This window comes from Hoplias malabaricus, chromosome 1, assembly GCF_029633855.1.
Source record: "Hoplias malabaricus isolate fHopMal1 chromosome 1, fHopMal1.hap1, whole genome shotgun sequence".
Classification (NCBI taxonomy): Eukaryota; Metazoa; Chordata; class Actinopteri; order Characiformes; family Erythrinidae; genus Hoplias; species Hoplias malabaricus.
This window is the reverse complement of record NC_089800.1, coordinates 26,528,560-26,554,403: the sequence shown is the minus strand read 5'-3', so window position 1 is coordinate 26,554,403 and position 25,844 is coordinate 26,528,560. Positions and strand designations below refer to the sequence as shown.

The 25,844-nt window shown below is 40.7% G+C and overlaps 1 protein-coding gene across 1 annotated transcript in view; it reads right to left on the bottom strand.

Moving 5' to 3' along the window:
* Window positions 1–25,844, bottom strand: part of nbeab (neurobeachin b) — a 342,438-nt gene that overhangs the window by 44,771 nt on the left and 271,823 nt on the right. The window contains exons 44-45 of the mRNA XM_066660786.1: window positions 22,811–22,923; window positions 2,651–2,788 (exon numbers count right to left, since the gene is read on the bottom strand). Coding sequence (XP_066516883.1) covers window positions 2,651–2,788; window positions 22,811–22,923 — 251 coding nt within the window. The remainder of the gene's footprint in view (window positions 1–2,650; window positions 2,789–22,810; window positions 22,924–25,844) is intronic.

Here is a 25,844-nt window from a genome sequence, read left to right as displayed (position 1 = left end):
TGTCGGCTGGATGTTTTTAGTCGGTAGACTATTCTCAGTCCAGCAGTGACATTGATGGCTTTGTCTGATCGATTTGTGCCAGTAAAACCCACAATAACATGCCACACCCACATTGGTGGTCCTGTAGAGAACAGGGTGAAAAGTTTGCTAATGAAGTATGCAGAGCAACGGATGAACCTCAACCTCTCATTGTAGAAGTACAAAGTGCAATTATGTGGTCAGCGGAGCTGATAAAACAGTGGAGAGTGAGTCTAGAAACAATCAGGAACATTCAATCACCCAAAAATAATAAGGGAACCACAAGGAAAACAGTATAAAGTATGGTCTCCCCCTTCCTCAATCCCATATCAAAGATCACACAAACAAACAACCATTCTGAAGTAGGGTGGGCAGCCCCTGGCCCTCCAGAGCTAGGTCAAATGAGGACAATATGGGGCATATGTGATGGACGTGTGCTTCTCCAAGCTCTTGATGCTGTCTGAGAGATATAAAGCTGTCATGTGCCGACCTGTAAATCATTACCCTGCCCTCTTTAGCGCTCTCACATATGCCAGTGTACTGAGCTGTGAAAGCCCCTTGCCGGCCCTCTCGACTGGAACCCAAAGCTGGTTCGATTGAGATGTTGACTTTGACTCTCATTGTGTTGGGAAAGACCCGGTTGACGTGCACTGTGATCGGATATCAAAGGCAATCTCAGTCCTAGGGCATGGTCCTGGGTGTTGTTTATTGAAACGGTACGAGAGGAACAGATGATGTCAGCAAACAGGAGGTTGCCATCAAATCTGTGAATGTGAGAATGCTGGAATTTGCTCGGAGTGGCATTCCAAAGCGGTCAGAGCTGTTGTATGGAAGATCACTTGTGTATAGAAGATCACAGGCGTGACAAATGAATGTTTTGAATGGCAGTTATGGTTTTTAAAATTTGATATCAACCAGCATCTTTGTGAGTTACTCACAAACACCTAAACAGCTGGGCGGGGTTGGTGTCCTCATAGTTACTGTCCTCTTTAGTTCTTTTCCATTTATTTGGCTAAATGTAAAACAGGATAATTATGAATTATAAAGTACAATATTCTGTTAATTATTTTATGCATAAATTAGCATAATCATAAGATGTTCTAATGCATATATAAGACACAGCGTATCTAAAACCTTGTGTATGTTGAGGACACTTTGCTTCATCATAATTCATAGTTATTGTATGTCCACTAAGTGAGCCCCTATCCACTGGTGGCGCTGTCTCACTATTTACACTTTGAGTCAATGCTATGAACCAGAAAAAGAGCTATGAAGAGTATTCAGTTAGTGATAGCATTACAGAAACACACAACACATTGCTTTTCTACATTTCTGGACTTGGTGGTTATCTTTTCAAGATAAGCTTAGTGTTAGGGTTAGATTGATGTTTAGGTTTGGGGGGATATTTAAGGCTGCTTTTTCACATGGGGTTGCCAGATATTCACCTCTCATTCACACAAGCTTATGAATCGTTGGAATGGTCTTTTAGTAAAGTTTTCACCGTGATTCCAATAGGTTTTGTTCGATTGCAAGAACAAAAGGACAAGTATCAAGCCTCAACTCAATCAAGTTGCAGTTTGAAAGTCAAATCAAAAAAGGGTAGCAGTAGAGTGTGACATGACAGTGACCAAATATTAAAAGTGAGAAACCAACATTAAAGTGGGTTTCTTAATTTCGCTCCGCTTAAAACTGACGCACTGTCATGGTTAAAATCAAGTGGAATCACAGAGTCAATTCCCTCTCCTCCAGCAGCAGAAGTTGACACTCAGAGTTAACTCCAGAGAAGTCAGAAGTGAGTCATTAACCAAAATCATGACAGTGTAAACAAGAACTAGATCCAGTTCACGGCAATTAAACAGTGTGTGAACATTACAGAGAGTGGGGCCTGTCCACACTTAATTACATTTCCAGTGAAAGAGGGTAAAAGTTAAAGAATGGAATGCTGCGATTTGGAAACTTGGAAAACACTTAGTGCTTGATGCCCTGCGGAGATAGAAATAGAGGAGTTTACACTAGACTCTGATAAATATACATATTTTTTCCATTTTACTGATGTATTTCATTTATCCATGTACATTGTTTGCTGACATGGCTTGACACCCTCAGCCCCCCACTCCCCTGATATAAAATTTCCCATGTATATATTTATAAATCTGTCAGGAGGATTTTACAGATAAAGATATATACAGATAATGACAACAGCAATATACAACATGGACACTGCCCAGTCTTACTGTTATCTGTATACAGGCTACAGTCTCCTGAATGTTGAAAGCCTTAAGGTTGATTTACCCTGCAATAACACACTCAGGGTCATGCTCTAGTGTGAGACTGCGTTATTGAGTACATCAGCACTGGTGACACTCTGAAGATACACCACCACCATGTGATTTTACCACAGATTTATTATTTACACTTCACATTAGTTTTAGAAGCACAACCATCCAAAAATGATTAACAAGAAAGTTAATTTTTATACTGTGAAGGACAATGTTTCCATACTGGCTCTGATAGAATGCTTCTCAGCCAATCGCATCGCAAGGCTGGAATGAACTGTGGTATAATCAACATTTCCAGATGGCTTGGATGAAACATGTGTCAAACTTGTTTTATAGCTGTTCTGAGGACTTACTATTCTGACCAGCCAGTGGAGGGTGGAGGCTGCCGTGGAGTAGTGGGTGGTGTAGTGGCAGGGGGGATTGTCCTCATCCCATGATTCATAGCGCTCTGCAAAAAACACAGCTCGCTTTGGGTTCAGAGCTCCGATTGGCTGTGGAAACAGAGGAAGTCAGGGTGGGGTTAGATACATCCCAATAATATACAATATGGACAAAAGTACATGGGCACCTACACATTAGACCTAGAGAAGCTTTCATGACATCCCATGCTAAATCATCCGGTGCTAATATGGGGTTGATTCCTCCTTTGCAGCTGTAATAGCAGGTTGAGTCAGCAGATTATTGATGACTTATTACGCACTGTACACCTCAGCACTCACCAACCACACTCTGTAATATTACATGAACTGCCACTTTGTGGCTGAGTTGCTGTGGTTCCTAAACACTTCCACTTTTCAATAATACCACTCACTGTTGATTGTCATATATCTAAGACTCAAGAAATTTCACAAAATGACTTGTTGCAATGCTGGTATCCAACTACAGCAGCAAATACAGAGGTCTTTGGAATAATGCATTCTTTATATATATATATATATATATATATATATATATATATATATATATATATATATATATATATATGGAAGATGAGGGGCTGGTTTTACATAGGTAAGTTTCTGCAGTGCTGAAGGTGGAAAAACAATGATAGACTCTCTATTCTTCTTATTACAGGTAAGAGGAGCATCAAAATGATTTTGAAACTGATTTTGAAAATTTTGTGGTAAAAAAATACTACCTAATGTCCCACAAAGAGACTTTCTAAATCTAGAAAACTAGGTAACTTTCTGTTGAATATATATTTGTTCTTTGTTTTTATGAGCCAAAAATACATAACTTTTAATTGTCATTGTTATTTTATATTTAGTCCATTTCAGGAATAGGTGTTCTCTTATTTGCACCATACTTTACATTACACAGATCACATGCAAAGCTATGGGAAATTAAGGTTTTTTTTAAAAAAAAAATCATTAAATAATGTGAATGATAATGTAGGGCAGATTTTTTTTTTTTAACATCTGCAGATATATTCTCCAGAGCTCCTCTGGGATCAAGCCCTCAACAAACACTGGCTGTTTCCAGCTGAAAATCTTACCCCGGTTTGACGAACTTTAAGATCTCAGCTCTGTCACTTAACCCAAACAAGTTTTTATATGCGAGCTGTTACTCTGATAAACTCTGTGTCATTGTTAGCGTGTCGTGCACTGTCTGAGCATGGAGCAGATGGAAAAGCATCTCATAAAAAGAGCTTTGGCAAGCCTTACATGTGTGTAACTGTGGAGAGAGCATGGTGTGTGTGTGTGTGTGTGTGTATGTGTGTTTGGTGGGGGGGTGGGGTGGCGGATGGGGGCTGTAGTTTTTATGAATGTTTGATGGGCGAGACTTCGCAGAGCTCCATTAGCCACAGTGCTGGACACTGCACTGGGCTCTGTCTGTCACACCCTATTACCCTCCACCGTCCTCCGAATTTGAACTCTGCAGCGAGCCGAAAATACAGTGGCGGATATGGTTTGTGTACATCCTGTGTGTGTATGATTTGCGAGGAAGCTTAACAGCATGTTTTGTCCATGCCAGAAACAATCAGGACTCAGACATGGAATAAAAAGCAAATCCAGTCATTCTGAGCAGAACCAGTACTCCACTGTCCCTGCTCTGGCATTTCAACCCCAACATCATGTCTCCAAACTGCCTCACTGTGCTCTTTCCGTAAGAGACATTTGTAGAACCACTGAGAAGGATAAATCTGAAAAGAAATGACCTAGCGGTTGTTTTTGTTTTAAAGTTCATTATGGAATTCTACAGTATTTTACAGGATATATTTAGTGGTATGATAATTATATTATACAGTTTTATACAGCATTAAAAATAGAAATGCCATCACACATATTCTACAGTCTCACACACTCACCCAGTCACTCACACACTTACACCTGTGGACAGTTTCACACACTCACTCAGTCACTTACCCAGGTACTCGCACACTCACCCAGTCACTCACACACTCACTCAGTCACTCCCACACTCACCCAGGTACTCGCACACTCACCCAGTCACTCCCACACTAACCAAGTCACTCAAATACTCACCCAGTCACTCACACACTCACTCAGTCACTCCCACACTCACCCAGGTACTCGCACACTCACCCAGTCACTCCCACACTAACCAAGTCACTCAAATACTTACTCAGTCACACGCACACTCACCCAGTCACTCACACACTCACTCAGTCACTCGCACACTAACCAAGTCACTCAAACACTCACTCTGTCACACGCACACTCACCCAGGTACTTGCACACTCACTCAGTCACTCGCACAGTCACCCAGTCACTCAAATACTCACTCAGTCACACGCACACTCACCCAGGTACTCGCACACTCACCCAGTCACTCACACACTCACTCAGTCACTCGCACACTAACCAAGTCACTCAAACACTCACTTAGTCACACGCACACTCACCCAGGTACTCGCACACTCACCCAGTCACTCGCACACTTACACTTGTGGACAGTTTCACACACTCACCCAGTTGCTCGCACACTCACCCAGTCATTTGCAAACTCACCCAGTCACTCACACATTCACCTAGTCACTGACACACTCACACCTGTGGACAATTACACACTCACCCAGTCACTCACACACTCACACATGTGGACAGTTTCACACACTCACCCAGTCACTCATACACTCACACCTGTGGACAATTTCACACACTCACCCATTCACTCACACAGTCACCCAGTCATTTGCACACTCACCCAGTCACTCACACACTCACCCAGTCACTTGCACACTCACCCAGTCACTCACACACTCACCCAGTCACTCACACCTGTGGACAGTTTCACACACTCACCCAGTCACTCATACACTCACACCTGTGGACAATTTCACACACTCACCCATTCACTCACACAGTCACTCAGTCATTTGCACACTCACCCAGTCACTTGCACACTCACCCAGTCACTTGCACACTCACCCAATCTCTGACACACTCACACCTGTGGACAATTTCACACACTCACCCAGTCATTCACACACTCACTCAGTCACTCGCTCACTCACCCAGGCACTCACACACTTACACATGTGGACAGTTTCACACACTCACCCAGTCACTCGCACACTCACCCAGTCACTTGCACACTTAAACCTATAGTCAATATCACACACTCACCCAGTCACTCGCACACTCACCCAGTCACTTGCACACTCAAACCTATGGACAGTTTCACACACTCACCCAGTCCCTCACACACACACACACTCATACCTGTGGACAAATTCACACACTCACCCAGTCACACACACAACTGTGGACAATTTCACACACTCACCCAGTCACACACACACACACACACACATCTGTGGGCAGTTTCACAAACTCATTCAGTCACTCGCACCGGGACAGTTCACCGACCAACACACACAGACACAGGAAGAACACACCAAGCTCCTAACAGCAGAGCCCTAAGGCAAGGAGCAAACCCCAAATCCCTGGAGCAATTCTCTCTGTGGCTACAATAATAAAAAAAAATAATATAAAATGCATGATTTGTTTTGCTTCACTGGATTTGTTTCACAGATTGTGGGTCAGTTCAATCAACCAACCAATCAAAACTAAGTTGATAGCACTGTTTAAAACTTCCAGGTGAGCAAGCTCCAGATTCCAAGGATAATGTGCACAGCACGGAACAAGTGATTATTTAATAATATGTCCCATTTTTATTTTATATTATGCAAGGTTTATGTTGAGAAAATTATTATTGTAAGTTCTTAAGAGCAAAATTACATCAAAACCTAGTTTAAATTCTGATTAAATATAACACCAAAAATTGTATTACATTTAAATTATACAGTGAGATTCCGTTTCTGGAATTATTAATGATTATTATTTTTTATTTTTTATCTTGGGAAAGTCATATCCTTGGAAAAAAAAAATTGAGTTTAGAACCAATTGAGTTTCTTGTCCTGGAATCTTCTGTACATGTGTGAAGGCAAGTGATGTCATGAGAGTGCACAGTATTTCTGCAGCACTGTGTGTATATAGCCATCTAAAAGGCTGCTGTTAAAGGTAGCAGGTAATCTGGCCTGGCTTAACCCCGTCTGACCCGATTTACGCCGTGTACGTCTACACACTGCCCCGCGCTGGCCTTTCTCTGCTGTTAAGCCTTTCCACACACTCCTGCACAATGTCCAGAGTAAACATTCACACTGGCATTTATTCAGCTGAAGAATCCAAGCTTTCTAACACACACACACACACACACACACACACACACAGATGGTGATAAAGCTGTCTACGCACAACATAAACAGACTGAAACAGTCTCTCGTGTCTGGAGGGGCTAGTTCATAGGAATAGGTAAAGTCTTTAATTGGAATGAATCTATATTTTATGAACCTGGTCCCAGACTGAGTGTAACTAAGAAAAAAACAATCTTCCAATGGTAATTTGCTAATGACACTGTAATTAAGACTAAGATTATGCTTAATCCTTGTCCAATTAACTGGCCATGCCCATAAATGCAATAGTGATAAAGCTCACATTGTTTATTTTGTTTGTTTGTTTGTTTATTTAATGGTAACAGATTGTAACTGAATGACTCTCAAACACACATTGAAATTGATTTTCATAAATGTCTTTGTGAAGCAAGGGATATTTAATTCTCATAAAAAGGAAATTTATACTAATTCAAAATGCCATTGAGTAAATCACTACTATGCCATTACAATGTAATTATTTGAATAACACTGTGAAAATCAATGTTATTGTGTATTAACAGCTAACTGACTAAATATTTCAGTACAATCAATTTTAATACTGAGATCATAAGTCCACACAGGTAAAGATATCGAACTGAATCAACATCTGACATATTCTAGTGACCATTAAATTGGATCCATGTCCATATTTAAACTGAAGGACACACACAAACTAAGGTGCATGGCTCAGGTGTGTGAAACAGAGGGAGTTCTGTGGGTTGTGTTATCAGTGCACCGACCTGAGGTCTATTAACCTTCAACCTGATATTCACTCAAATGGCAGCAGAGCAAGGCAAGCCAATAGCTTTAAATGTCACAGGGTCTGCCCCACGTCCAGCATCCACAGCTCTGGCCCAGGCATCCTTTCTGTTAATTTGATGAGGTTCCTTATTCAAGACGTTAGGCAAAGTAGAGGGGTTTTAAAAATTCATTCCATTCTAGAACAGCAGGTTTATCATTTGGGTTTTATAGCTGGGATTTAGAAACGGTGGCTGGAACAACAACAGGGTAATGATTTATTTGTTTGAAGTTGAGCCAATTGTACATTTAGGTTGAGGTAGCATGGGGCCAATTGTAGTTTCCAGCATGGTAACAAAAGAATAATCTATATTAATAATGGAGGAAGCAACACATGTCTGATCTTTCAGGAATGGCATCAACTCTGGTTCTTAAAAGTCAAAGGAAACCAGAGACAGAGGCATTATTTCTTTAAAAAAAAAAAAAAAACATTGACTATATTATTTGTAAAACTCACTGGGATGTATAGTGTTAAAGAAAAAGTACTTATTGTGAAGACTTCAGGGCTTCATGTGACGTGTGCACTATAGTGAGTCCTTGTAATGATAAGTGTGGTGATGAACTGTCAGTTTTAAGAAGAAAGATCAAGCAATGATGTTTGTTTACAATGAAGTTATAAAGAAAGAGCATGGTCATAAGTGGTGCTTCAACAAAAACACATCTGCATGAAACAAAGCAGTATACTCAGCAGGCCTGTTTGAGGCTAAAACTATGATGCATGCATGAGGAGATCAAGGAAAATATCCATTAAAAATTAAAGTCCATAATAGACCAGCATTATTAGTTATAATTAGGGCCTTAATCAAATAATAAGATAAAGATATTAGGATAATGTGAATTACCAAGAGTGGAAACAATGCTGGTTATGGATGAGGCCAGGTCAATTTATCTTGCAGAATTTATCATTTTAGACTAAGACTACACTTATAAAGGATTATAAATGGTTTAATATATGTTTATTAATGTAATTTATTATGTTGTTAATACATTAGAAGTCATTAGTAATCAGTAATAAGTGTAGATAGAAAGGGCAACAGTGACCTGTTGTTTGCCAAATAGTGAACCCACATCCATCTACACTGTTAAACCTCAGAACTTGCTGGATACTGACCTGATTGTCAATAAATTTAACAATTTAATAACCAATGTCTTTGTGTATCTTAAATTGTGATATGCACTTTAACAATTCACATGAACATGGCCTACCTTGACATTTTCAGTAAGATCTCTGATACCCTTGACAGTATTATTAATTAGTATTGACAGTACTAGACTTAATTATTATTTTTAAAAAATCGCACTTTCTATCTCTGTGTTACAAATGATTTTTAATGGCTTTTAACATGTTTACAACACAATTAATAACCATGTAATCAACATGATTTTAAGACATTTATAAACCTTTGCAAGTGTAGTCTTATTTTAAAGTGGAACCCATACATTCATTAAGTCATTCATGCAGTAGTCTGCTCAATCATTCATTCAGGTTTTAAATGAACTTATTCTGTAAAAAAAAGTACAGATGTAACAATTCCTAACCAACTTCTACTACAGAGCAATTATTCATTTCACTTTCCCTAGAGTCTTACAGTATAGACCTTGTGAATAGTCCATTAAAAATCCTTTAGTGCAGGACAAATTGGCTTCTAAGCCTTCTCGGTCGCTGGCACTAGCAGGAAGGCCTTGCTGGAATGTGGGCAGTCAATATTAATACACTCAGTGTCATTGAGTTTGAGGGAGCAAGTCCTGAGGGGCGATCAATAGTCCTCTCTGGCTCTCAGGAGTAGGAGTGTGTAGCCGTTATGTTCAGGGATTAACGTGGAGGCCTCTGGCGCATTAGTCAGGACTAGAGGAGGTGGACATGCTGCTTTTAACCAACGTCTTGCCAAATGTCTGGCAGAAGCTGGTCTACAGCTGTGAATGGAAAAGTGTTGAAATGCAGTAGATGTGAAAAAACGAGCAGAAACCACTTATAACAACTGAAGTTAGATTGTTTAAGGTGAATTTACTGTGGACACATACCTATATAAATGAATCCTTAATACAAAACCCTGTTGTTAACTTTGAAAACCCTGTATAGCCTCGCATCAGAGTCAGGTCTTCTAGCTGTTTCTCCACAATGGGTGGCAGGTCTTTTAGTGTTGTGGCTCCCACACTCTGGAACACTCTAAACTCTTCTATTCCTTCTACTATGTCTCCCTTCAACTTCAAAACTCAGCTAAAACCCCGAATATTTTCACACCTTCTAAACAATATTGAGTTTTATTTTTATTTTTTTTAACTTTGTAAAGAGACATTGGGTTTGTGAAAGGCGCTATATTAGTGTTACATTTTATCATCATTATTGTAACCATGACATTAAATGACCTTGGATAGCCTAAGGTCACTGTACCAAATTAAAAGCATAGACAAGAGGGTTATAAAGTAAGCTGTAAACAGTGGGACTGTAGCTCCAGTTGAAATCTTTGGAACAAGTCGGAGTGTTGTCTGTGATCCAGAACTATCATCCAACATCAGTACCTGAGCTCACTAATGCCCCTATGTTCCAAAATGAGTTAATATGTTTCATGAAATGGTAAAATTTCTCACATTCAGTATCTGATATGTGTTCTATGTACTATTTTGAATAAAATATTGGTATATATAGGTATATATATTTGTAAATCATTGCATTCTGTTGATATACATTCTGGTGATAATTAGCATTGGTATCTGTCAGCTGATACGACCGGTCTGGGCAGTTTGCATTCCCCTAAAACATACTAAACTATTCAGTGGTGTTACTTCATTGGCAGTTTGAAAAGAATTAGTGGATTGGCCACAAGTGTCTAGAAGAAGATACGTGTTGGCCCCCTCCCTCCTGAGTCTGGTAGCACTGTATGTGACTGGGGGAAGATTCACTGAGAGGTACTGGAACTGGAGATAAGTAATATCAGGGAGAATAATTCATATATTCATAAAACAATGTTTCAATATTACAATGTTTCATCTTCAAAAAATCAATATAAATATTCTGAAGCCTTGGAATGATCCCATCCAAACAAATATCTACTGCAGAGGCTTTTCCTTTGTTTCCCTATACACCCAACCCTCCCCACCCCACCTCTCTCCCACTCTCTCTTTTCTTTTGCCTCTAATGACCATCCACACCAACATTACCATGACTGCCTCAAACAAGAGAAGAGTTTATGGAGATCTGTGGAGATTTATTGGCTGATAATGACCTGCCATGTGATGTCCAGGACTAGGCCTGATAGGGCAGCCAGCCACAGGAAGTCTAACACTCTGTAAAAAAGCTTCTAGTGGAACCAGCCGAAATGCAACATGAGTCCACATCATTGCAAGCGTAAGACCCACTTAACCAGGGAAGTATTTTGTTTGGCACGAAAGGGAGTGTTCGCAAAAGTCCGCTTGAGCGGTTGGAGAAGCTAAATCCTTGTGGAATGGAGAGGAATGTTTATCAGTGGGAGTGAGACTCAAGTCTACTCCCAATTACTCCGCAAGGAAACCAGTTTTGGACAAATCCTATGATAACTGTATTCATGACACATTAGACAAAATTTTGGAATTAGTTATAGGGCTTGTACGTGACCTGGTGACCTGGTATCACACCTAATGCATGTATCTAAAAAAATAAAAAGAGCACTCCAGTTATTCATGGCACTTGTATATTATGCTATGTAATATAACAATTCATAGTTTACCCTTTCACTCATCTACTGATGGCACTAAATCCATGAAAATTCTCATTAATGCACCTGAAGGACAGCAACAGAAACAGGGCTGTTGGGGAAACTTTTAGGGAAAGTTTTAAGGCTAATTTAATGTAGAGTGCCATCTACATATAATATAAAAATATATTTATATGCAATATAAAATACATGTCTGAATGTCTGTGAGAAATCGTGACTATTCAGTGTGAGAAATTAGCCATATGGATTTATTTTGTGACCTGTAGGGTGATGCCTAGATCTGAGTTTAGGTTTAGGGGTTGGGCGTAGGGTTAAGATTTGTGTGTTGTGTTGCATTCACACTTTAGTGGCATGAAATTGTTACATTGACATGCTGGTGTGCGCATTAGCTTTTGCTTAACACCTTTTGAAACCATAAGGCATTATAACATGAGCATAAAAACACTCTAGATCTCAACTTTTTGGTGCATTTTAATGTTTACATTTAAAAGCGTAATAAGAGTAATTAAAAGTGTATGTGTTTATAAACAGATTTATAAGCCATAAAATGCCTTTCATTTTACATTGTAATACCTGGCATAACAGGTTTGCTACACTTCATTAAACATAGAGTACCTTATAATATTACAATGTGTTATAAAACCTGAGAATCTAAAGTCATACATTTATGTTTTATAGCATGTCATTTGTGTAATTAACTAGTTATAAGCAGCTCCACAATCTTATGCCAGGTATTCTATGTATGGATTATGAATATTTCTAAGAATAAATGTCTTTAGATATGATCAGGAAACACTCAGTTTAAGAAGAATTACTGCTGAGTGAATGTCTTGGGATAGTTCATTGGCTCAGTGGATTTTCAGCCCTTATCGAAGCCCAAACAACAAATGAAAGCCTACAGCAACTGTGAGTGAGCATGGATCTGGAGAAAACATGGTTTATCACTTCCCATTCAACATACAATCACATACTCAGAGCACTTTATCGGAGACAACAGAAGGCCTTGGCAAATGTAATTGTCTTGATGTGGAAGCCTCAGGGGGGGAACGCACCTTAAAGAAATAGCAGTATTTTTCCAGGACTCTTCGATGCTTCACTATCAAGAGGAAACACTGCAGCAGCTGCTGATACAGGGAGCAAAGAGGGTCTACAGAACTGCTCTGTAAAAACATCTTTGATCAGAAAAAGTGGACAAGAACATGAGAAAAACAAGCCAGCTCCATTTGGACAGCATTTGGCTGTAGGCTTTTATATAAGTTACGGTTGTCATGAAAAACAGCACAATGAAAGATCCACGATGTCCAAATGCAACAGGTTGTGGACGTAGATGTTCAACTTTACAATCTCCATAGAACACTGAAATAAAGTGGGATACTCTGGAGATGACATATGTAAGTCTGAACACATTGTGCTCAAAGACAAAGCCCTCCACGCCCTTTTTGGATGGAGCATCATGCAATATCATTGGGATAATTAATCTATTAACATCAGTATTTGACCTCATTAATGCTACCAAATCCTCACAGCAATTTTCCAACCTGTCTAAAGTATTCCAAATAAACAGCAGTTACTGCAGCTTAGAGGAAATAAACTTTGTGTTAATGCTCTTAAATTTAGGGGAAATGTCAGATAAGGTGGTCATCATTTAGTGTCCATTAGCAAGGTTAATAAATATGTAAATATCTTCTAAAATAATCGTAAATAATATCTAAACGTCTAAAGCAAAGCTGAACTTTTTAGACACAAACCTACTTTAGTTTCTAATTTCCGTTTCGACACCAAGGCTTCTTCTAAAATGATGCAATGAGCAAATTTAACTGGAAACACTGAAAACAACAAAAAAAAAGTATATATATTTTAATGGAACATCCCATTAAAGCTTGAATAGCAACCTGGGTCTACACTTCTTTAACACATTTGTGCAACTTGCAATAGCCTTTTAAACCACTGTAATCCATGTAGGTAATGACTGACAAGCCTTAGGTTTATCTACAGATGGGGTTTTAAAGGGTTAAACCATAGAACGTCATCGGGGTTTTAAAAGGTGAAGTCATTATACAGTAAGTTCAATAAAGCTTTGCTTTATTTATGATTTTTTTTTTTAAATTGGGCTGTTTGAATATGAAGACATTTGCCTGGTTTCTCCTGTTATCCCTGCTGACCTCATTAAGCCAAATCTATCCAAACACTCACGATGTATTACCCATGGTGGGATAATACAGTCTACAGAATCTCATTAGCAGACAATTAAAAAGCCATTTGCAATGTACAAAGGCTACGATTTAAAGTCCCATAAAGAAGATCTGAGTGTCCCTTCACTCCCTTAAATTCTCCATCGGAGGCAGCGCTACTTGACCTGATGTTGTTTAAAGGCTAATCAGCTCAATCTTTACTATTAAATGAGCAGGGTTCAGGTAATGGTTACACACACACACACACACACACACACACACACACACAAACAGGATCTTTTCACTATCACTGTCATTAATTCACAGCAACTTACCATTTATTTAAACATTAGGCAAATAAAAACATGCATTTAAAGGGGACCTTTTATGAAAAAAAATCACAGCCAGTTTTGTGGAAGCTGCCTAAGTCAGAATACATTGGATAAAAGGACCTTTTCTGATTGGGCTCTGCATCATACATTAAGGGGAGGCTCGTTACAATTGTACCTCAACCCTCCATCTGAACATCTCCAATAACAGCTCCAGAGTCTCTCTCTCTCTCTCTCTCTCTCTCTCTCTCTCTCTCTCTCTCTCTCTCTCTCTCTCTCTCTCTCAGTCTGTCTTCTCGTGCCCAGTTGCTAGGGGTCCCAATGAACCCAATTACGGCCACACGACTTGAAAAAAACATAATTGATCAGATCAGGCCACATACTTCTTTGGCTCCATAGCACAGTTCAGATTCTCATTTGCCCCATGTGGGTGCTGTCGGCAGTGGACAGGGGTCAGCGAGGGAACTCCAACCAGTTGGCGGATACACCGACTCATATTCAACAAGCTGTGGAATGGGACCAGAACATTGACTAGCATTTCCCCATGTGGGTCCCTGAGCATTGGGTGCCCATGTCCATGCTGTCAATAGTTGTCACTGGTTGTCCATTTGGAGCACTCGCCCAGACGGTGCCCACCTTTGTCAGAACGTGGGCCGCGACCAGTCAATATAATCGCTGGAGGCGCTTTTGGACAGCGAATCCCCTGAAACGCACTGACACCTCACCCTGCAACTGTAATCAAAACAACAAACTTCCTGCTTCCTCCACCAGGCATGTGTGTATCCCACTGCTGAGCAAACAAACCGCCGCCTTCAAGAGCAATTAGCATCCCAGGAGTCGGGCCCTATATTCAAGGACGAGAGATAAAACGGGGGGATTGGGGATGGGAGAGCGGGAGAGCGTGGTTAGATGGTGCTATCTGTACCGCTTCCCCCTGGAGACGAGCGTCCCGCATTTCATATTTCAGAGGAAATTACATTAGGGTGCACTGCGAAGGCAGCACGCTGTCAGAGGGAGTGGAGCTTGTTTTCTCTGGCCTCGTCAGCCGCGGGGAGCGCAGTGCGCAGCTTCAGTCTAATGTAATCAAACTCCCGCGAGTCAAAACAAAGCAGATGTGCCTCCAGAACAGGCCACAGCCCCGGAAGCATGTAAGCGAGGTGGACGTATGTTTGTGCGAGGGCCTGAATAGAGTATCTGAGCTTGGTTTGCATCTTCCAGAACGCCTCTCTCAAGCGCGGTCCTGATTTTGAGTTGAGAATCCATAATTTTTTTGACAGAGTAAAGTAACTGCAGCAAAACATAGAAAGAGAAGAGTAAGAAGTCTTTGAGGTCTATGGGAAGTTTCAGCTAGTGAAAATGTAGGCTATCTGTGTATAAATACGCAGCTCCATCTATTTATACACAACATCTGAAACATTACCACGACAACAACAACATATAGAAGGTATTAAACGCATTGGTATTTAAGAGATAGCCCCGCTTAGCGTGGAATAAGGTGAGCAAGGCTTGTTTTCCAGTGAACAATGAGACTTCATAATGGCAGATTTGCACAACTCAGGTAATTATGTCCGCTGTCACTTCACGGCTTCGCTCCTTTCGCCCTCATGAGGAGTTCAGATGGAGACAACTCGTCTAATTTCCTGTCAAAGCTGCACAAAAGGAGCGGAATAACATGTGGAACTGTGCCAGAAAGGCAGCACCGGGCATGCTCAGTGAAGAGCGGGCATTAGCATGCGCCAATTAACAGCTGGGAGCGAGGAGCTTTCCCTTCTCTATCAGCTAGCTGTCCGTCAAAGAGGAAATAATCATTAGATTCCAATAAATCCGTCTACCACCTGAACGTAGCTGTCATGCAGAAATGTGCTAGCCTTAGCCCGGGGCTCAAAACAAACTGATTTGGGCTCTGACTCATTCTCTCTCTCTCTTTTTCTCATGATAGCCCTCCCTCTCTCGCCCAGTCAAGTGCGTGTGCCGAGCTGATTGCAGGTGTGTGTTGTAGGTGTGGCAGAAGAACGGAATTAAGGTAGGAATCAAGCAGGACGCTTCAGCGGATCCGCACAATGCCGCCTGGCTCTCTGGCCCCTGGAGGCCTTTCTCAGTGCTGTGAGTGGCAGCTGCTTCCTGCTGGGTGAGTTATAGAAGCACACACCGCAAACCCACGCCAACAGGAGTCCCGTGAGAATGGCAGGTGAAGAATTCTGAAGGACAGGGTTCTCCATTGACCTGGCAACATCTCCTGCTTTCCCAGAGCAGGGCTTGTGTAACACACGCCGTGTTTGGAATGGTTCGCTCGCTGACTCATTTCCTGTGACATACATACAGCAGAAAATGGAGCAGAAGCTTCAGCAGCTAAATATAATATCAGCATTGTGTGTCCACACACCGCAGCTTCTTTCGGCTTTGCAAAGAAAGCTGCAGACGTTAAGGCAGCCTTAAGGATAAATTATGCTTCTCCGCAATTCCTTACCATTTCGTGGCTGAGTTGCTGTTGCTCCCAATTGCTTCCAATTGGTTATAATACCACTGACAGTTGACTGTGGAGTGTTTAGTAGCGAGGAAACTTCATGACTGAACATGTTGCACAGGTGGCATCATAGCAGGGTATCATGCTGGAATTCACTGAGCACCTGAGAGCAAACCATACACAAATGTTTGTAGAAGCAGTCTGCATGCCTAAATGCTTGGTTTTATACACCTGTGGCCACGGAAGTTCAATAATTTGGATGGGTGAATGAATCCTTTTGGCAATATAGTGTAGGAACTTGTAGCGAAAGATCTCCCCAAGCATTGGTTATGACACCATGGTGTCCTAATCCCTAAATTGTGCAATGCAATTTACATGTTATAAGTCTAATACAACTGTATTAGCTGTAATAACTGTACACCACTACACTGGGTATTACATAGGGTTGGGTAAGGTATATGGGATTCACCCCTAATGGTTTGATGGTGTGATTACAGAACTATGCAGACAAAACATACAAATATATACACTCACAATGGCACAGGGCACTTGCACAAGCTACGGTGTAAACTGCAATAAATCTACCTTGCATTTTATGCTTCTCACGATCCAAGTAAAGGTACAATAATATTAGTTCAAACCCGCAACATGACTGGCTGAGATACACATACACACATACACACGTAACCTATCAATGATGCAAGACAGCAGGAGGGTGCCAAGCCCTGTTCTACCAAATTTGAACAGGTTAGGTTACACCTAATATTGGCCAGTGCATTTGCCCCAACACAATCAGGTTCCACAACCTGGTCGTCCCTACTTGGAACCAAAGAATAGAAGGTTCTTCAGTATAAACCATGGAGATGTTTATGGGAATGTCAAGGTAAAGCTCAAGACAAGAGCACAGGGACTAGGATTATGGCACAGGTGACTTATTATCCATTTTCTGATTTGGGAACAGAAAATAAAAGTAGAAAAATGTTGCATCAGTTCTACTAGGTCTTGCTGTTAAGAGCCTCATTTTTATTTAACTCTTTGAGAATTCTGTGTATCATTTTATGGTCCATGAATGTATCCCAAACCGTATTCATAGCCTCATAATTCCAGATGTGTGTTATGGACCATCTCACAAGGAGATGAGAATGAAAGGGCATACTCTACAGATTCAGGAAATGTATAAAATGTAAAATTTTAAAGATATTCATATAATCATCATTGGATATCACATTTGACACTCAGGGTTAAAAAGGGGGCATGCTTTGTGCCTTTTGCATTCCTGTACATTCCTGTACATTCACCACTTCAGATTCTCCTAACTACAGTGTACACTATTTACATCTGTATAAATAATAGGAGCAACATCCTGTGGGTGGCAGGTGAAGTGTGACTATGCAATCTGACCTGTTTTCCCAGACCAGCCTTTACATAACAAAATGCTATTATTTTTTATTTGGGTGCTTGGAATAAACTCAGTAATGAGACCAGGATATTTACATATTACACAAGAAGCTTACAGCCATACCATTCTAAGAATATACTATCGGCATGTCCACCAGCTATGAAGTGGAGAGTTTCTGCACAGTCTGACAGCAGCCTTCTATCATGACAGACCACCACTGACCAGGTATGATTTGAGTGATGGAGCACTCGCAGCACAGTAGTGACAGCAGTATGGGTGGTAATGTGTGTTAGGGTTGTATGAGTGTATCAGGTACAGCAGTGTTGAGGTTGTGGAGGGTTGGCCGGGGGGGTTGATAAATTGTGCAGCAGCAGATGGGATCCAGGCAGTAATTAGTAAAACCTAAAAAGTGTTCCTCACCAATGCATCCTCACCATTACGAAGTTAGATAAGCTTCACTGGCTAAAAATGCGAGAACCCAGTGCTCGTAAACCTGAGGTTTAAACTCAGGAATGCATGAACTACATCGTACAAGGCCTCATCTACCTAACCACACCATGACCATTACAATCTGACAAAGCATGGCCAAGTAATCAAGCTATTTGAAGATTTCTGGATGTGAATCACCTCTTGGAAGTGGCTTGTAAGTCACTCATACTCATACACATTAAAGAACAAAGACACTCTTGGTGCTTTTCAACTGCATGGTATCTACTCCATTTGACTCCACTCTGCTCAGCTGTTTTGATTTTCCAGTAAGTAAATCTGCGTGCTGGTACCTGGAAAAAGGTACTTTTTTAGTCCCTGCTCTCTCATGGTTCCGAGGGAGCTGAGAAGAGACTAAACCATAACATGTAAACCTTGCAGAGCACTGATTGGCCAGAGTGACACGTCAATCACGATGAAATGCAGACCACCGGCCCAAACTCACCATCTCTAACATCTCCAACATTTGTTTTTATTCTCACCACAGCAGCTCTTAAAATGATGCAATGGTCTTTGTAAATGATGAGTAAACAGCACTAAATGTTACTGCCGCTATTGATGTGGTTTCCAAAGCTTGTGGGGGGGCAGAATTGTGCAGAATTCAGTCACTGAAGTAAACAGACGTGTCATTCAGAGTGGTCTGGTGTACAATCGATCTTTATAGAGACTTTACAGTGGTTGTGAAAGATACCAGGGATCATTGTGTCTTTAGTATCAATACTGACATTTTATAGCACTTTTCCACTGCATGGTACCTACTTGCCTTGGCTCGGCTCAGCATTTTTGCTTTTCCACTAGGCAAATCTGACACCTGGAACTGATACACTTGGTAGATCATACTTGCGTGAGGTTCCAACCTAGAGATTTAACACCACCGTGACTTCTCCAGATACATTTTGCGGGAACTGTGCTAACTTAAAATCGACCAGGCACCAGGACTGAAAGTACATCCAAATACATCGATGTGAAAGCTGAGTTGAGTAGGTAACACACACTGGAAAAGTGTGATTATTTACTCTCAAAAACCACCAGTGTCTTTGAATGTTTTAGGTATTATGAAAAAAAGTGTTTAAAGCATGTTATATTGGAACCACCAATTTGTACTAAATCTCTACTAATATGTAATTTAAATGATATTAAGATACACTTAAAATAGACTAAGTATGTTATTTTCACCACTCTTCTTATACAATTTGAGTATATTTCTCTGAACGGCCGGAATGAGCTCTAAAACATATTAAAATGTGAAATATTACAAATAAAAACATGTTAAACTAATACAAATGAACAGACCATGTCAAAATAGTCACTAATGAACTGACACTATATATGATAGTATATGATATATGACTTATCCTACTAACCATATATTATTTATATATATTTTTTTATAGTATTAGAATGGTGGCCAAAATAGCATATGACTAATAAACTTAGTATATTATAATTATAACTTAAATTAAAATATGTATTAAATTAGTAGTAATTTAGTACATATTCGTGGTTCCAAATAGTTTTTTTTTTTTTTTAAATGCATATAAATACATATTTGTCAAGCTTCCCATGCCACAGGGACATGATTCCAGATTTCAGTAGCATAAATTTCCCCCCACCACTTTGGGAGGTGTGGTTCCACCTCTGGCCGAATATACCTTGCTGTCGAAAACAGCAGGGACAGAAATCCAGTTCTGATTTCCTGACCAACCTTTTTGCCTTGGACAAACAGACATGGACCATTCCTTACTGTTGTTGTCCAGCTTCCCCTCTCAACAGCATGCAGTTATGAGGAATAGATACTCCATCCAAAGTATGCATTTTATTTTGAGGAACTGCAGTAAAAACAGCAAATCAACTAACCACCATGAGAAAGATGACCACGCCCTTCACCACAAACACACACTTCACTAGTCCATGCACGATGACCCCCACTGCCTCTGAACAATACACACATACACACACACACACACAAACACACAGATCTAAAAGGTAAGCTCCTAGAGGTTCCATACATTATTGAACACCATGCAGGGATCTTTGCATCACATGAAGGGGCTGAGGTGAGGGGAGGGATCAGCCCACCCTTTCTGCACCCGTAGCAGTGAACTTTTGGAGGTTAGAGCCCCAGGCCGGCCAAGGACACGCGTCAGGTCTGCTGAACTCCTGCTAATGAAGGCGGCTCAAGCTGCTAAACAGCATGGGGAGAGTGTCACACGCATACATTACAATGCATCAGTGTCGTCCTCAGGCCAGGGGGCTTCTCCTCAGCCCACCTGCTCCCCTGGTGTCTGCTCAGGGATGCACACACGTCTACACACACACATTCATCCATCCAAACACACACACACACACAATAGAACATAGGGGGAGGGATATGTAGAAATACTAATGTTTGTCTATACAAAATTAAAAGATCAAACATTGGATTGTCCCATTTATCTTTACATGACACTGGGTCCATTACCAGTGTGAGATTTTCAGTCTGTAACACATTAAACTGCCAGACTGGACTGTGGACCAAAGCAACTAACATGCCACACCCTTGTATTTAATAGGTCTGTGATGAAATTGTAAAGGATTTAAAGCTAAATACATGTACAATAACAACCCAGAAGCGGTTAAAAGTAGGTACTCATTTATTGAGTAGTACTGCACTGTAATTGTACAGTAGTTTGTTAGAGTGTAAGATCCAAAAACAAAAAAACAAAACAAAACAAAACAAAATAAAAAGAAAAAACTTGAGGCTGTGAGGATTAAGGACCTGTCTCTGTCTAAAACAACCATCCAAACAAAATGCCTTTCACATACAGAAACGTCTCAGGATGTTACTACTTCATAACGAGATTTTGAGTTAGCTTAGTTGATTAATTTATATTTATTTTAATTATAATTTTAGAATATTAATCTACATATTGCTACTCTATATTCTCTAGTCAGCAATCAATGTTTCAGAAAATAGAACGACCTCATTGTGGCCCTGACTTCAGCGAGAGAGAGAGAGAGAGAGAGAGAGAGCGCTCAGACAGGAATGCAATTGTTTTCAGGTCACTGAGCTTGTGAGCCGTAAGCAGCAGAGCACCAGCAGAAGGAAGGGGGTGAGAGAGAAAGAGAAAAGAGGGAGAGAGAGAAAGAGAAAAGAGGGAGAGAGAGAGAGATGGGGAGAGAGAACCCAGATGAGTGGGATGCATGTGAAAAAGACACAGAAGAAAATACTGATGAAGACATAAATACTGAATGTAAATAGAACACAGTTCTAACTGTTTCCAGCTGTGAACTACATGTGCCATTAGACCCAGGGGTAAACAAGGACCATTGTTGATTGATTGATTATTGTCGTCCAATAATCTGTGTCACTGAACCAAGTTTTTTTTTTTAAGTCCCAATATTTCTGTTTGCATTTATTCACTGGCACTGGCAGCCATTTTGTTGTCTGCATTTCTGATGAAACGGAATGAAATAACCCGACCAGAGCCATAAACCGGTCAACATGAAGCTGTCTGAAACTGAACACACCGTAGTGCACACTATGGAATGCTTTGGGTGATGGAATACAGCTCAGTGGCTTTATCTACCTCTCGAATAGTATGAAATTTGTTAAATTGTCATTGGGTTCAGCTGGAAGCGTAGCCAATGATGAAAGGAAGTGAACTCCGACAAGCAGCACTATGTCCTGTCTGTACCTTGGGACTTGAGAAGGCCAGAAAATCCCGGAAAACATACAGTACTAAGGTCAGGTCCCGTTTTTTGTGCAGTAGAAAAGAAAAAACAGGCAGTGGCGTACCCAAACTGTGGACACATTTTCATTTCAAGATGCACCTAAGGACAATATATAATATCTTCCTGAAGGCGAAACAAACCAACGCCCCCCGCCCCCCACACCGTGAAATAACATTCCCCCCACCTCCTATGTTGGCTGCGCTTCAGCCAGTGGCTTCTGTTATTCTCCATTAAAAGTAGTCCATTAAAAGTACAGCATGGAGCCATTAGATGTATCATTTCCATTTGCTGCAGTGTGCTCGGGTTATGACCTGCCTCTGGTTCATCTTGCCTATTTAAGGGATTAGGATAATGGAGGGAGAATTCCGACTCCAGCCACACTCACATGGGCAAGGAGAGGAGTTATGGGCCGATCTAAAGCGTGCGTGCAAAGGTCATCAATAACATGGACGGCTGGAATTAAACAAGCCCGCATTTGTTTGAAGGGCCACTTTAGTCATGATTTAAAATTTCATAACGTGCGCTTTGCTGTGCGTATCTATTTTTTACGCTCTGTGGAAAGTGGATAGTAGGTTAGAATTTCACCCTCTGGTAAACAACCAAAACCTATAGTGCTATCAGGAACACACGGCAGCAATAAACTTCCCACAGAAAAGCATACGTACATACATTTACGTATATATTAACCACCATAAATTAAATCATAATCAACTGGGAGTCATGGGTGCTTTATATTACAATCTATTATGAACAACATACAGCACTCTGGGCTTTATCTGTACCTTGGACAGGTCCCTGAAGTTGCCGGGTACTGTGAGGTCCAGCTCCTCTGACTCGTAGTTGGTCAGAACCCAAGGGAACACAGGGTACTGGCTCAGGTCATTGTACGTCCGTCCTAGACACAAAGAGAGGTGGAGGAGTAATGGAGGACAGCAAGGACACATGGCAATCAGGTCAATAAAACAGATTGTTAATGGAATACACGACCAATGGTGTAACACACATCTCACTGCATCATAAATGGGATTCCAACGAGCATGGCTTTCCAATCAAGTTGCATTGGGTTGCCTGGACTCTAAAGTGAATTAATATCACGACGAATTAAAACGTTTCTTTTTATATTCAATTGACTTGCTCTTTAAAATCCCTATCACAAGCCTTATGATTGACATCTGGATTGCTTTTGGGTGATAGTGTAGAAACTGGTCGGCTCTGTGTGCTAATAGAGTGCTCAGGCAGATGTTGGTGCGGCTGTCTTTTACGTCTCACTGTTTAATGACTATATTACAGTGTGAGGTCACTGAAAGTTCAGCGGTTTCACTGTTCCGAGGCATGCGGAAGATACGCTGGTCGTCCGGTCTCTGAATGGTAATTAAAGACATGCAAATTCTTCTGGTGTGGGGGGGGCACTGTCCTCCCCTCTTGCCTCCTCCCTCATCACTGCCAGGTCTTGCTTCTGATTGGACGCAAAATGATGTAACCATGGAGACCTGCATGAAGTATCAGCAATGGTGCCCATATGCAGTGTTAGGAAACGCCAGATGTGGTATGTTTTTCTGCCTCAGTTTTTCTCTCTGTCTCTCTTTGTATTCGCCATCCTCACTCGTCCTTTTTCTCTCTTTATCTTTTAATCCCACCCTCTCTCTCTCTCTCTCTCTCTCTCTCTCTCTCACACACACACACACACACACACACACACAGACATCTCCTTCCCATTTTCCCCTTCTATTTCTCTCTGTTTTCCCTTTTTCTACCTACATCTGCTGTTCTCCTTATTTGATCTTTGCTCTTTCTATACTCTGTCACCTCTGTGTCATTCCTGGTTCTCTCTCTCTCTCTCTCTGGCGTTTTATCGCTCTCTTAATATCTCCTGGTTCCCCCCCCCCAACCCTCTCTCTCTCTCTCTCTCTCTCTCTCTCTAGTGGCAATATGAGTTTCAGATGGCAGAAATTGTCATGAGAGAAAGAGCTATAAAATCGTTCGGTTCTCTTGGAAATGCCGTGTCCCCATAAGTCCTCCCTAATTTCCCTCAGAAGTGGAAGAGCCTTCATTGGGTGTGATGTGTAGCACTTATCAAAGGCCAGAGACGCACACTCGCAACTCCGACTACAAAGAGAATCCTCTTTTCATAAAGAATGCCGTCATCTCCTATATAGGAGCCTGCATTTGAAATAAATGGGAAAACCTTGGCGAGGAAAACACAGAGCCGGCTTCCGACGGCAAGGAAAGACATGCATTGAGTTTCAGGGCAAGCATCTGCCGCAGAAGCAAAACTTTTAAATGATGTTTTCCCCTCAGTGTTTTGATTTGTCAACAGAAAACTTTCCAGCATCTTCCAGCTACCTGAAGTTAGTCGGCACACTGACAGTGCCATTCAGACCTGTTCACGAGGCTGATATACGAGACCTCTCAGCAAAACAGATACAGTGGAGCCATTTTCATCTTTATAGCACCATTACTCACACAATAGACTGGCAGCTGGGGGAAAGCTGGAATTTCCCAAGGAGCTCCTTACCTTCGCTCTCATCCTCTCCCACATGCTGGGATTATGGTTTATACCTGAATATCAGACAAGCAACAGTTTTACTCTAGGTTGCTCTACTATTCTCTGGCTGCTCACTTGTTTTCAAAGACAGCATCAGCTAAGACACGCTTCCCGAGTAGCAGCAAGCAAAGGATTCTATGGAAAAGGGGTTGGGGAAAAGAGTTTTATGAAAAAAGCTACTTTGTTAGTAGCTGGTACAGCAAAGTGGACAACACTGCTGCCTTCAAAATTGGTTTGATAGTCTGTGAGTCTAATAGTCTAATAGTTTTTTGATAGTCTAAGAGTCCGTGAGCAAGACCCCTAACTCTGTATTCAGCGTCACCTGTTAAAATTATGATTAAAATTGTGATTAGTTCTGAATAATGTATTAAATAAATAAGTGTTTGAATTGCAGTGGAGTATTGAAGCTAATGAAGCAGATCTTAAATTATAGTGAAAAATGTATAGTGTAAAAACGAGCAACCCAGATATTTGTAATATTTTACTTTATGATTGGTTATGATTTATAGTAATTTTATAATCACAATGCATCCCCCATCCACTGGAGGTGCTGTTTTGCTATATCCACAAAAACGGCATCATGTACCAGAAAAAAGAATTACAGAAACAGTGCTGCAAACTGCTGTAGCTGGTGTTACACCCTATTTTTTTTATAATACCCACCACAAAAAAACAAAACAAAAACATAAATAAATAAATAAATAAATAAATGAATAAATAAATAAATGAATGAATGAATGAATGAATGAATGAAAATAAAAAGAATAATAATACTGTAGTAAAACATATCACCTTAAAGCCAGTTTACAATAGACTTATTTTGATGTTTCTAACAATTTTTCTGAACTGATCTACTATAGGAAATAAATGGGGGAAAATATGTTAGCAGCCTTCTTCTTGGATAGGTCTTTTCCTCTTTGTAATAAAAGTGTATTCATAAAACAAAAACAGATGTGTTAAAACCAATAAACTCTGTCCTGAACTAGGCACACCATAGTGTTCATTGAGTTAAAAATGGGTTAAATATCCCTGTGCCCAGTTATATATCCACTGTATTATAAGTTATATCATAGATATACGCATTCCTCATCTAGAGTGTAGCTTTATATCCTACCGCTTCATTAAGTGTAACTACCTGAACGATGTGATTCAACACAAGGTCTTAAAGGAATGAAGGAGTGGAGGCCAAACTGTTCAGTGAAAGCAGCTGACACTAGCATGATTCCCATCCACGGCATTTAGCCCCGCATTCTTATCCAGTGTGACACACA